The sequence below is a fragment of the Schistocerca nitens genome, chromosome 3 (assembly GCF_023898315.1).
Source record: "Schistocerca nitens isolate TAMUIC-IGC-003100 chromosome 3, iqSchNite1.1, whole genome shotgun sequence".
NCBI classification, from domain to species: domain Eukaryota; kingdom Metazoa; phylum Arthropoda; class Insecta; order Orthoptera; family Acrididae; genus Schistocerca; species Schistocerca nitens.
The window spans coordinates 400,291,805-400,306,696 of record NC_064616.1 but is presented as its reverse complement, the minus strand read 5'-3'; the positions used below and the strand labels follow the sequence as shown (position 1 = coordinate 400,306,696).

At 38.0% G+C, this 14,892-nt stretch overlaps 1 protein-coding gene across 4 annotated transcripts in view; it reads left to right on the top strand.

The window, feature by feature from the left end:
* LOC126248339 (uncharacterized) overlaps positions 1-14,892 on the top strand; it is a 248,644-nt gene that overhangs the window by 227,785 nt on the left and 5,967 nt on the right. For all 4 annotated transcript variants that reach the window (XM_049949237.1, XM_049949238.1, XM_049949236.1 and 1 more), the window contains one exon: positions 4,382-4,548. In XM_049949237.1, the coding sequence (XP_049805194.1) occupies positions 4,382-4,548 (167 nt within the window). The remainder of the gene's footprint in view (positions 1-4,381; positions 4,549-14,892) is intronic.

Genomic DNA, 14,892 nt, shown 5'->3' with positions numbered 1-14,892 from the left:
GGCAAGTGCCTGGGGTGAGGGTTTATGTCAGGTGTGGTGGGGTGGAGGGAGAAAGATATGGGAAGTGGAAGGAGGGGTATGGGAGAGTAGCTAGTGGCTTGGAGGGAGGGAGCATGCAGGATAGAATTGTGGGAGGGAGAGGTACCAGATACACAGGCTAGGAATGTGACACATGGGTGCCAGAGCTGGTGAGTTAGTGTGACACATGATGACAATGGCATGGAGACAGGGGTTGGGATGTGGTGAAAGGGCAGAGGAAATGGATCCAATTGGATGGAGGTTGTGGGTGCAGCGGGTTAGTGGAGATTGAAGCCAGGAGGATTATGGGTGCAAAAGATGTGCTGTGAACATATCTTCCATCAGTGTTGTTTAGGAAAGCTGGGGTTGGAGGGATGGATCCAGATGGCACCAGTTGTGAAGTAGCCATTGAACTTGAGCATGCTGTGCTCAGTATTGTGTTTCACCACTGTGTGATCAGTTTTGTCCTTGGCTCCAGGTGGCGATGGCCTTTCATTCTGTTGGTCAGCAGGTTGGCGGTTATGCTCGTGTAGAATGCTGTACAGGAATTGCAGCAGAGGTGTTATATGACAAGGCTGCTTTCACAGGGGGCTCTGTTCCTGATAAGATTGGATAATCCTCTGACAGAACTAGAATAGGACTTGCTGGGTGGGCGAATCAGGCAGGTCTTGCATGTAGGTCTCCAACAAGCTTATGAGCTCTGTGGCAAGAGGTAGGGAGTGGCACATGGATGAATAAGGAAATTGTGTATGTTGAGTGGACAGTGGAATACTATTTTAAGATGGGAGGGAAGGATCATGGGGGGGTATGGTGTCACTCATTTCTGGGTATGATGATAGTTAGTCGAAGCTCTGGTGAAGGACGTGGTTCAGGTCCTCTAGTTTGGGGTCAAAGTGGGTGATGAGAGGGGTGTTCCCATGCACCTGATTCTTGGGGGTGGTGGGAGGATTAGGGGTTCATGAGAATATGGTGCACAAAATCTGTTTGCAGATTTGGTTGTGGGTGGTATTGCCTGTCTGTGAAGGACTTTTGTGAGACTTTCAGCATACTGGGAAAGAGAATTCACATCACTTCAGGTATTTTGTTCATGGATAGTGAGGCTAAATTGGATGAAATTTTGATGTGGAAGGGGTAACATCTGTCAAAGTGCAGGTTCTGTTGGTAGAGAGAGGTATAGGTGGAACCATCAGTGATCTGAAGGTGAATGTTCAGGAAGGTGGCACAACGGGGTCAGTGTTTCTTCTTCAGAGTTAATCATGAGGCTCATTCAAGTGAAACCTGGTCAATGCGTCTACCTTAGCCTTACACGTAAGGTGGCACCACATAGCTGTGGGTATGGTGGCACCATCTATTAGTTGAGAGACTGAACCGTGTACACGTTTTGATGTTGCATAGTGCCAGTGAGGTTACACGCTGAAGAGAAGGTGGTCACACAAGCTATCATCCACTACCAAACATACAGGTGAGTAGGCAGGAACAATGAGGAGTGATTAGATTTTTGGTGGCGGAGGGCTTTGGATGTAGTGAAATGTATTGACAGATGAAGGCTGTGTACAGTGAGTACAGTCTGAGTCATTCAAGTGTTGTCGAATGACCCAAATGATTCCTTGAGGGGTGTGAGTCACTGGAAGACGATGCTTGTCCTGGACAGGCTCATTGTGTCATCACTCTGGAAATGGTTGCAAAAGTGAATGCTTTAGTCTTGGACAACTGCAGAATCACCGTGTACGAGATCCATTGGTTACTGGGTATTAGCGTGGGCACCGCCCACACCATAATGCATCAACACTTTAACTTTCGAAAAATCTGTGTGCAGTGGTTTCCCTAACAACTGACCGCCGAACAACGCAATACTCGAATGGCATTGTCTTTGAGTCATCTGCAACATTATTGTGAGGAGGTATATGGCTTTCTGTTACATATTGTCACAGGTGACGAAACACGGTGTCACTATTTTCAACTGGAAAGCAAGTGTCAGAGGAAGCAGTGGAAACGTGCGACATTACCACCTCCAAAGAAACCAAAGGCCATGCACATCAGTTCTGCTAAGGTCATGATGGCCTTCTATTTGACCACAAGGGCCCACTGCTTGTCTAGTTCCTGGAACGGGGGACCACCATCAGTGCCCGGTGTTATCAAGCCACTTTACAGAACCTTAGATGAGCCATCATGTCGAAATGCTGAGGCATGTTGTCCAATGGCGTCTTCCTCCTGTATGATAATGCCCACCCACACACAGCCAATGCGGTGAAGACAACATTGCAGCAGTTTTGGTGGGAAATGCTGGAACATCCGTCATACAGTTCCAACCTTTCACCATATGTCTTTCATGTGTTTGGACTCTAAAACAAGCTATTCGTGGACATCAATTCACTATGGACGATGAAGTGTGTGACTGGGTCCAGGCCTGGATCCAACAGCAGCCTACTAGCTTCTTCAAGGATGGAATTGACCAGCTAGTGTTGGAATGGGATAAATGTGCCAACAGTTTTGGCAACTATTTTTGAGTATGTGTACTGTGTCTAACTACATTTTTGAGTTAATAAAATCATTACCTTTACACTAGTGACTGGGTTTCATGTGAATGCCCCTTACAGTTAGTTGTCTCCCACTGTTTGAAACTTAGTGCAGTCATGAAAATGCACTTTGGGTCCATCCAAAGGTAACTGCTATGAGTTTAATGTTCAATATATCCACAACATGCATAAGGTATGTGGGCCCTCCTAAATGGTGAGCAGCTCAGACAAATGAATCACCCATGATTTGAGTTTGGCAGCCCAAGGTTTCCAACCATATATTCTTGTCATACTTTGGCAACAACTTTTGCGAGCAACACATTGGAACATGTGCTTTTTTGGAGAGTGATCATCTTGGAATAATAACTTTGATTGTAAAGTGGTTCAGAAAAGATGTCCCTCCATCCCCCTCCCTCATCATATATACACATTCTGTCAATACAGCAACAGATGAGGCATCCTTTACTTCCCTGTTATAGTAGAAATACATGCATAATTCTGTCAGATTCAACTTCGGTTTCCCAAGCTCCTCCAAAAACTGAATGGAACCCATTACAGTAATTCAGTTTCAAATATTTGCAAAGGTTTTGGTAACCACTGGGTAGCATTAACACCTTGTGACCTATTAAGTGAGCTCAGAGGGTATTCTTCCAAATGTAATGTTTGTAAAGAAGAAAGAAACAATGTGTCATATGAGATTCTCAGTGTGTCAGAATGCATTTATACTAATGATGAGAAAGACTCTGGATACCAAATTTATTGCACTTTATGTGATGTCTGGGGACTGTCAGAGATGGTGGAATGTAACAATATTATAAATATGTTTGTGAAGTTAAAAAAAAAAAAGAACACCAGGTCACCAGATTTGGTTCTAGTCTCCCAGGTGACATTCCATGTATCTAATTGTGAATTAATTAAAATGTGCACATGAGTGTGGCAACAGCAAGTATATAAAAAAATTGGTTTAGGTGTCCCAACTACAAAGAATGCTGGCAGTTTGACTCTGTCTAATTGGGCTGTAACAAAATGGACTTTTTATTTTTATTTATTACAGTCAGTAGATCTACCATACACAAGCTTCATGGATGGACAACATGTCAGAACATCCTCAGAAAATTGCGTTACTTAATGAATTGAATTTTTGTCTACGTACAAATATTCCCTTTGGTTTTGAGAAATGTTATTAGAACTTTGCAAGCTTATTTATTTATGTCTTCAGATTGAAGTTAACGAAGCCCACAACAGAAAACTAAAAGAAAGTGTCTCCATACATCTGAAACATTAATACAATTATTGATAGATATATGTGATATAAATTTCACATTTCTGTGGTATGCTCATCATGTTTGCTGAAATCACTAGCATAAATATTTTGTAAGATTAAGTTAAGCAGGACTACTGAAAGGAGAAGTGCCAAAAAAGTAAACAGGCACAAATGAAAAAAGTATTCTTCAACAGGGGAAATTTGTTTGTGTCACTTATAGACTTGGAATGATGACAGAATTTTCTAAAATTTGCAGTAAAGTACATAATTATTACTACTGGTACTGACTCAAAAGCCTACTTTTTTTGACACATTGTGGAAATTACTGTATCAAAATTTTATGGGTAAATGCAAGTAAGTTGCTGGTGGTTATGCCACCAAGATCATGGCCAATTTCTACCCCACTCCTGTTACAAGAAGTACCAGCACCACCACCACCACCATGACTATTACTGCTGCTGCTACTACTCCTGATGCAGCTAATGATATAACTTAATTAATAATAACAATAATAATGATTCACAGCCTATGTTAATAGAGACATAATAATTTATTTCTAATGAATTTTATTGAAATATTGCAGGTTACTGTTACTCATACCCCTTTCTGTCTGAAGACTGTAAAATGGATCAACCGGATCACTGCAGAGTAAATCCTTTGTACAAACACTTGATTCATATGGATTTCCACACACTCTACTTTCTTGGAATCCCGCTTATAATTGTGCCTTTCCCAATTTTTTATTATCAGGTAAGATGATAACTATTCTATTTTTTTACAAACTTAAACTATGTCAGTTACAATTTACCAACGGAAACATAGTTTTTGTTTTTATAATTTACAGGTGAGAATTTCAAAATTTTGAACATAGTTGCTGTTCAGCAATGGTGAACATGAATGAATGATTTCTGAAAATCAGCCAACAAGTTGCAGATATGAAGGTTTATTAACAACCCTTGACTGTGGTTTCAACAATTGCAAAATTAACTTCTTCAGAAGTATATGGATCTATTGAAGAAATTTTTGTACATCGTAGTTTAAAAGGATTATCAAGGTGTAAAGGATGTACAAAAACACAAAAATATAATAAAGAAAAATTACTTACATGTAAAATCACATACTGGTGAAGACAGATTTCTGAGCAAAGTAGCTCATTTTAAAGCGCAGAAATTATACTTATGTGAAGAATTGGAAATTTTTTAACACAGTCTCAATAGGGATGGTAACATGATCAGCTGCAGCTTGTGATTCGGCAGTTTCATGAAAGTTTTAAACCAGTACTTCAGTCCTGTTAAGGTATCTACAATTCATTAGTGGCCTCCACTTATCATTCATTTTCATTAGATTTCTATTTTTCTTGTAAAATATTTCATCTCTTTCTATCTGTCTTCATTTCACTGTGATTCATTTTCAAAGTTTCCCCTCCTCTTCCCTACCTTCCATCTTCCTCCATTTTTCTACCTAAGATTTCTCTCAGTCTCTTTTGCATATAATGCAGCAATTCATAGTTTACACTAGGTGTTTGCTATGCTATGCACATATGTTTTCACACATGTATGCACCTACTGATGTTTCCTAATTCATGCTCCGTGACAACTTTGTCAGTTGCTGCATGGCACCAGCCATTGCAGTTGCATTGCTTTTTGATTCCATCTACATTTTAATGTGAAGAGTTTTACACTTAGCCCAGCTCCAATGGGAATGTTTTTTAATCAGTTGTATTTAGTGTTATTGATGGTCACATGCACCATGTTACGTGACATGAGCTTCTTTGCTCTGAAATTTATTGTCACCAATATGTGATTTTATGGGTAAGTAATTTTTGTTTATTATATTTTCATCCAGTGGTTTTGTACATCCTTTACACCATGATGATTCTTTTTAAGTATGATGTAAAAAATTTCCTGAATAAGTCCATGTACTTCTGAAGAATTTCATAATTTTTTGAATGATTTCTTGAAGCCTTCAGCTGCCATTTTCTTTATTTCCTGTACGATTGTACAATTTTGGCCTTAGGCCATTTTCAAGTATCTAAAACAGAAGTTTCATACATTGGATACATTACTGACACTTGTGATTTTGATGTAAGAACAAGTCATATCTGTAGATATACGAGGTGCATTATAACATACTTTACAGATGATTTTTGGTAACAGATTATGTCGTATATGTTGTTGCTCCTATGACATCATATCATGCTCATAAATTATTTCGAGGTATTCACGCTATTTTAGCAGCACGTTACTTTCGAGGAATTGTTGCAAAGCTCTTATATATAACATACTTAACACTAGGAAGATTATAATTATTTTACAGAATTTTGCTAGTTAACCTGCTTATGCATTTGTTCTCAGTTATATTTAATTATCATTCATCGTTGGTGTAAATATGACTGTTTGTAATTTCTTTAAAATAACTTGTAAATATTTGTTCTGTTATTGTAGGAGCACGTCATTATATGTCACAGTATTGTAACGAGATAGTCCTGAGAACCATGAGAGTCTAGTAAAAACTGATTTATGGTTGTTTGATGTTTTGCATTACAGTCATATTTATTAATGAGTGTAGCGATAATTTTACATTCTATACTTCTGTAATGCTTCACCCTAGAACTGGTAGAAATTTGTCTAGGAATTTCCCATTTTTCAGGTCTTTTAGCTCATTTGAAACTTTGACTGACTGATCTTCTAGATGTATGTAGCTTTCAATTTCTTACATTATATTCACAACTTTTCCTGTCTGTAGCTTATGTAATATTTGAAGTGATTCAGTTTTATTAGGTATTTTGTGGTCGGTGTCTTTTAAGTGTGCAGCAATTGTGGATGGGTTATTGTCACTTATTGTAGTGTGTTCTTTAAATCATGTACTAAATTTTCTTCCTGTTTGTCCAATATAAAATTTTGGGCAATCTTCACAGTTAATTTTGTAGATACCTGATTGTGGAAATGACTCCAGTTTACATGATATGTGTCTCAACAATCGGTTTAGATTGATAGTGGTTCTGTAACTGGTGTATAGTTTTGTGTCCTTGAAACATCAAGTAATTTTGTCAGAAATAATACCTAGATATGGTCATACAAGAACTTTATTTTTCTGTGGTTTGTTTTTGTATGTAGTTAAAGTTATTTCATCTATGGTACTGGCATGTGTTTGGGTTGTTTTCTGTTTGAATAATGTGTCTATGAACTCTTTAGGATAACTATTGTTTATAGCTACATTCCGGAGAAGATCTAGTTCTTTCTCAATATTTTCTTTTTTCAATGGTAAGTTGTTTAGTCTATGTAACATAGAATGAAAATATGCAAGCTTGTGTGATCTCGGGTGGCATTACTGGTTACGGACAATTATGTCTGTTGTTATCGGTTTTCGAAAAATATCGAATACGTGTTCAGATTTTTCGTTTGAAATTTTTAAACTGAGAAATTTTATGCTCTTATTTTTTTCTCTTTCCATAGTGAAATTAAGTTTTGGATGCAAATTTTTGAATTGTGAATGCACAACACTGCACTCATATGTTGTGCTGTGGAATAGGATTAAGATGTCATCGATGTATGTATAGTAATAAACAATTTTTTTTTTTTGGCTGTTGAGTGAACCTGTTGAAACATTTTTCTTCTAAAGTGTTAATGAAAATATCAGCTAAAGTACCTGCTAGACACGAGCCCATTGCTACACCATCTTTTTGGAGATAAATTTTGTTCTGAAATGAAAAATTGTAGAAGTGATATTATTTCACAAATTTCTCCTTGAGTGATTGTGTTATATTTGAGAAAGTTGTTTCTAATGATTTATGTAGTTTCTGTTACTGGATTGCTTGTGTACATGTTAGATACATCCATTTTCTGGTATTTTTATATTCTTAATTTTATTAACAATATCGTAACAGCTTTTTTTTTAGTGTATTCTTTCTCATATATGTAATATTGTTTAAGGAGTATTTTGAGCTTTTTACTGACAGCATGTGCTGGGCGATTAACCATGTTAACAATTGGATGTATCAGGTTTTGTTCTTTATGTATGTATATTGAGAAAGAACTAGATCTTCTTCGGAATGTAGCTATAAGCAATGATTATCCTAAAGAGTTTGTAGACACATTATTCAAACAGAAAACCAACCAAACACTTGCCAGTCCCATAGATGAAATAACTTTAACTAAACACAAAAATGAACCACAGAAAAATAAAGTTCATGTATGGCCATATCTAGATATTATTTCTGAGAAAATTACTCGATGTTTCAAGGATATAAAACAATACACCAGTTACAGAACCATTAACAATCTAAACTGATTGTTGAGACACATACCACCTAAATCAGAGCCATTTTTGCAATCAGGAATCTACAAAATTAACTTTTAAGAATGTTCAAAATTTTATACTGGACAAACAGGAAAAAAATTTAGTACATGATTTGAAGAACACATTACAGTAAGTGACAATAACCCATCCACATTTGCTGCACACTTAAAAGACACCAACCACAAAATACCTACTATAGATGGATCACTTGAAATATTACATAAGCTACAGAAAGGAAAAGTCTTGGACATAATGGAAGAAATTGAAATCTATATCCATTTAGAATATCAGTCTGACAAAGTTTTAAATGAGCTAAAAGACCTGTGAAATGGGATATTCCTAGACAACTTTCTACCAGTTCTTGGGTGAAGTGCTATAGAAGTATAGAATGTGAAATTATCACTACACTCATTCATAAATATGACTGTAATGTGAAACATCAAGCAACCATATAGCAGTTTTTACTAGACTCTCATGGTTCTCAGGACTATCTCATTGCAATACTGTGATATATAAGATCTTTGTACCAACTATTCAAAAATGACGTGCTCCTACAATAACAGAACAAATATTTACAAGTTATTTTAAAGAAATTACATACAGTCAGATTTACACCAATGATGAACGATAATTAAATACAGGGTGATTCAAAAAGAATACCACAACTTTAGGAATTTAAAACTCTGCAACGACAAAAGGCAGAGCTAAGCACTATCTGTCGGCGAATTAAGGGAGCTATAAAGTATCATTTAGTTGTACATTTTTTCGCTTGAGGCGCTGTTGACTAGGCGTCAGCGTCAGTTGATGCTAAGATGGCGACCGCTCAACAGAAAGCTTTTTGTGTTATTGAGTACGGCAGAAGTGAATCGATGACAGTTGTTCAGCGTGCATTTCGAACGAAGTATGGTGTTAAACCTCCTGATAGGTGGTGTATTAAACGTTGGTATAAACAGTTTACAGAGAATGGGTGTTTGTGCAAAGGGAAAAGTTCTGGACGGCCGAGAACGAGTGATGAAAATGTAGCACGCATCCAGCAAGCATTTGTTTGCAGCCCAGGAAAATCGACTCGCAGAGCTAGCAGAGAGCTGCAAATTCAAATTTCAGCAGGATGGAGCGCCACCACATTGGCACTTATCTGTCCGTAACTACCTGAACGTCAACTACCCGAGGCGATGGATCGGCCGCCAGGCAGCCCGTGACAGAGCACTTCATCACTGGCCTCCAAGAAGCCCTGATCTTACCCCCTGCGATTTTTTTCTTATGGGGGTATGTTAAGGATATGGTGTTTCGGCCACCTCTCCCAGCCACCATTGATGATTTGAAACGAGAAATAACAGCAGCTATCCAAACTGTTACGCCTGATATGCTACAGAGAGTGTGGAACGAGTTGGAGTATCGGGTTGATATTGCTCGAGTGTCTGGAGGGGGCCATATTGAACATCTCTGAACTTGGTTTTGAGTGAAAAAAAACCTTTTTAAATACTCTTTGTAATGATGTATAACATAAGGTTATATTATGTTTCTTTCATTAAATACACATTTTTTAAGTTGTGGTATTCTTTTTGAATCACCCTGTATAACTGAGAACAAAAGCATATGCAGTTTAAGTAGCAAAATTCTGTAAAATAATTATAATCTTCCTAGTGCTAAAACTCTTTGCCTTTACATATGTGTGCTTGTGTCTGTATATGTGCGGATGGATATGTGTGTGTGTGCGAGTGTATACCTGTCCCTTTTCCCCCCCAAGGTAAGTCTTTCCGCTCCTGGGATTGGAATGACTCCTTACCCTCTCCCTTAAAACCCACATCCTTTCATCTTTCCCTCTCCTTCCCTCTTTCCTGATGAAGCAACCGTGGGTTGCGAAAGCTTGAAATTTGTGTGTGTGTTTGTGTTTGTTATTGTCTCTATCAACGTAGCAATGCTTTGGTTTGGTAAGTTACAGAATATTTGTTTTTAGATATATTTTTCCCACGTGGAATGTTTCCCTCTATTATATTCATATCATTATATTAATTTAGACTTCATTTCAGTTCATATACTTATAAAATTTTGAGTAATTGTTTTTGAGATATAAGAGCAGTACTATGAAATATGTCAATACAAACAATAAAAATATAGTGACAGAATTTTTTTTGACAGAAACATCCAGACGTATCTATAGATGAGAAATATATAATCTGAGTAAGAGAATCGACCAAGTATGACCACAATTTCTTTGGAATCAAACATTTTAGTTGACCTGGGAAAGTTCTGATTGAACTGGATTAATTATAAGACTCAGTGGAAAAATTTATCCCAGACCTTGAATCGCTAATGAAGTGGAATTTTGAGATAATTTATCCACCTGATTTTATAGTTTCTGCGGTTATAAACAACATAAAGCATAAAATACTTGATTTCAGCATTTTCAAATATTCATTCATTCATTTCCTTGAGGCTACTGTATATTTTCATAGTAACCATTTATCTGCCCATAACATTGCATTCTATTCTAGTCCATCTGTCAATAAAGTAAATTTTTGTAGACAATCTCTTTATTCAGTTCCTAACACCTAGCCTTAAAATACATTTATGAAACAAAAGTTGTGTTTGTTGATGTGTATTCTAAATTTAATTTTCCTTTACTCCTGTTTCTTTTATGAAGCATCTATTACGCTTTACTATTTCTGTGTTTATCTTCCTTTCTATCTAGCCTATTTTGGTCATTTCACAATACATGAGACAACTGGAGCAGTGCAGACTTCATTCAGTATGTCATAAGAAGATGGACTGAAATTAAAATTAATTTTTCTGACAGAGTCACTTTCAGCAACAGAAGGAGCACTACTTAATCCAACATTATCCTCTAAAAGTTACTCCTCAGTAATTTGATGTGCATGTTCAGATTTCTTTGCCAAAACAATGCTATCAGAAGCTTTAATTCTCATCGAAATATGTATAAAAGAGCACAAAAGTAATCATAAAAGCATATTATGAGCTTTTGAAAGTGTTGTGTGCTTTAGGTAGAAGAAATAAAATGATTGCTGCTGCAGAGGAGGATCATCCAAATGACCACCCAACTCTTAGGCTTGGTGTAGGTAGCCATCACTGTAATTATACATTATTCATATCTATGGCTTAGCCCATGACCCTACGTATAGAAATGGCTGGAATTTTTGTGCTGCTTTGGCAGACAGGCCTGTAGGCCGAAGTTCAGCCAATGCATTGTCTCTAGTATCTTATGGTTCACAGAACTGCTCAAGTAAAATATTGGCTACAGAAACATGTTCTTTGTACCACTAGTGTAGCTGCAACTTTGTAACATCACAGGAAATCTGTGGCAACTCTGATCATTCACTTACATCTGGATGTAATGCTGAATAATTGCTGAATAATTTGAAATATTGAGACTAATTATCATTTAAAATGGAACCTTAAATGGATTTAATACTTTAAATCAAGGTAAATCATTTCACCATTTGCCACAACTACTGTTAACCACCTTGGCTGCTATTATGCTGATGTGGGAATATAATACACAACAATGTTTCCTTACCCTGGGGATAATGTACATGAATTTTGAATTTAATGCTGTTTTAGTTGTTGTTTAGAATTTCACTGGAGGAGCAGTATACATTGGAAGGTATTTGTTTTTCTTCAATCAAGGTGCAGATACCTGGAAGAACAATAGTAATGAAATCTTAAGGAAACCTCTGAGTTATAGCTCTTCTTGTAACTTTGATTTACTACCCCATAGGAGTAGTTACAGGTGCCTGCTTTGGAAACACCAAACCACTTCACAAAAAAATCTGAAAATATGCAAAGGGGGGTTTCTCTGGCATTTAGACACCAATAAACACAAGAAAAAATGTTAAAGGAAATAATATACTGATTAGTGTAGTTTTCATTATATCTGGATGAGTAAACCAAATGAAACTGTAGAACTGTGCATTTCTCCATATCAGAAGTTTAGTTTCTGAATCAATAGTATAAATAATGATGGATGATGGTTCCAGAACCACCACAGCTCCATCTGTCAGTAAAAATGTAACTATTTTGGTAATATATGAGGCACTGAGAACCATAAGGGCCTAAAGTATACCATCATCGATTTTGAGATTGTGGCATTTGTTTATGCTCCTGATATCTGTTGCTCTTATGGTGAACCAGTTTTATCTATATCTGTAGCCCCACACTGTAGATGTGAACACTCACGAAAAGCTTTCCCATCGATTTCTTGGATATTCATTTCCATATAGGCCCAAAGCACACAGCATAATTTTGTTGCTCTGTGCTGCTGAGTTGTTATCAAGGGTTGACAACATAATTTAGTGCCTATATCATTTATGTAGTAGTAATATTTCATAATCGGAGGAGTACTGGCATTTTTATCTGAACCTCAGGCCTCAGAATGTGCTTAATGAAAATGATAATGAGGACCATGAAGTGTTGGAGTAGATCATAATTGTGTGTGTGTGTGTGTGTGTGTGTGTGTGTGTGTGTGTGTGTGTGTGTGTGTGTGTGTGGGCGCGGTGTGCTGCATTTAGTATCTGTTCTTTATGTTCTGATTTTAGTTTCACATTAATTACAAACTTAATAACTGTCAAAAGATGTTATTGCCAATATCCTATATATGGTAATGTTGTGAATTAACATAAAAAATAAATATAATCTTAAATTTTAATTAATATTTCATAACATAAAGAGGGTAAATTATATTTTGTAGGTAGTATAAGACATTGAGACTTGATTAAAAAACAATTCAGACCTATGACTGTGATGATTTGTCGATAAATTAGATTTTCACAAACATCTACACTGATGAGAAAAAAATTACAGTACAAAAAAAAAATTAACATAGAATTATGAAATTTCAGGAATATATTTGTCTAGGTAGGCCGTTGCTATTGACCTCTGTATCGACCCTCATATCGTACAGGCTTTTGTTTGTTTGGTTAGAACAGCTCAGTGTCAGTTAGACGGTCAGCAAGAGTGCACTGCTAGTTCCTGCTACTAATAAGGCGACTACGCCATTCACTTGTTACATGTTTTTATGAGCTTCTAACAGGAATGACTGCAGTAATGGATAGTAACTGTGACTGTTGTGTACAGATCCGAGCTGAGTTGGCAACCCTTCGCTCACAGCTCCAGGCTGCTTTGGCTTCTGTCACACAGCTTGAGGCTGCTGCCAAGGGGGGTCACTGTGGGGGATCGAATGCAGGGATGCAAGGGATGTTGAGCACGTCCCACGTGTCCTCTGATTGGTCCATTGCTGTGGCCGCCCCCGGTACTGCCTGCACTGAGGTTGACGCCTCACCCGTGGTCGAGTGGGAGATCATTCCAAAGTCTGGCAGTCAGTGAAAAACTTTCTGAGGGGCCGATCATAGGGCCTCCCCAGTTTGTTTGATGAACAGGTTTTGGGCGTTATCTGTGGCTGACGATGTGTCTGGATGCAGTCGTCCACGCTGTTCCAGAGGAAGCTTCTCAGCCCGCAAGGTCTAGGCATTCACAGAGGGTGGGTTTGCTGGTAGTTGGGAGCTCCAACCGTAGGCGTGTAATGGGGTCCCTTAGGAACATGGCTGCCAAGGAGGGGAAGGAAGCTAGTGTGCACTCCTTGTGCATTCTGGGGGGAGTCATTCCGGATGTGGAAAGGGTCCTTCCGGATGCCATGAAGAGTACAGGGTGCAGCCAACTGCAGGTGGTGGCTCATGTTGGTACCAATGATGTGTGTTGCTTTGGATCGGAGCTGATTCTGTCTGGTTTCGGGTGGCTAGTGGAAATGGTAAAGACTGTCAGTCTTGCTTCTGAGATTAAGGCGGAGCTCACCATCTGCAGCATCATCGATAGAACCGACTGTGGTCCTTTGGTGCAGAGCTGAGTGGAAGGTCTGAATCAGAGGCTCAGGCAGTTCTGTGACCGTGTAGACTGCAGATTCCTTGACTTGCGCCATTGGGTGGTGGGTTTCTGGGTTCCGTTTAATAGGTCAGGAGTCCACTACACACAGGAGGTGGATAACGGGTAGCAGGGGTGTGTGGAAGGGATTGGGTGGATTTTTAGGTTAGGGGGTCTCAGGGAACCACAGAAGGGACGTCCGTCTAAAATTGGGCAGATAAAACACAGTAAGGTAGTTGTGGAAATGATTGGTATTGTAGTTGTAAATTGTCATAGCTGTGTTGGGAAAGAACCAGAGCTCCAAGTCCTAATAGAAAGCACAGCTCAAATAGTTGTAGGTAGAGAGAGCTTGCTAAAGCCAGAAATAAGTTCAGCCAACATTTTTTCATATGATCTATCAGTGTTCAGAAAGGATAGATTAAATACAGTTGGTGGAGGAGTATTTATTGCTGTCAGAGGTAGGTTGCCTTGTAGTGAAATGGAAGTAGATAGTTCGTGTGAAATAGCATGGGTAGAGGTTATACCTGACAATCAGAATAAACTATTAATTGGATCATTTTACCGACCCCCCTGACTCAGAAGATATAATTGCTGAACAGTTCAAAGAAAACTTGAGTCTCATTTCAAATAAGTACCCTGCTCATACAATTATAGTCATTGGTGACTTCAATCTACCCTCGATATGCTGGATAAATTGTATGTTTAAAGCTGGCGGCAGGCATAAAATGTCATCCGAAAATTGTTTTGAACGATTACTTTATGAGTCCACTCAAAGCGTAAATGGTTGCGAAAGAATACTTGACCTTTCAGCAACAAATAATCCTGGATAAATGGTGAGTATTGTGACGAATACAGGGATTATCAACCACAAGGCAGTTGCTGCTAGTCTTAATACCGTAACACCTACAACCATCAAAAAGAAAC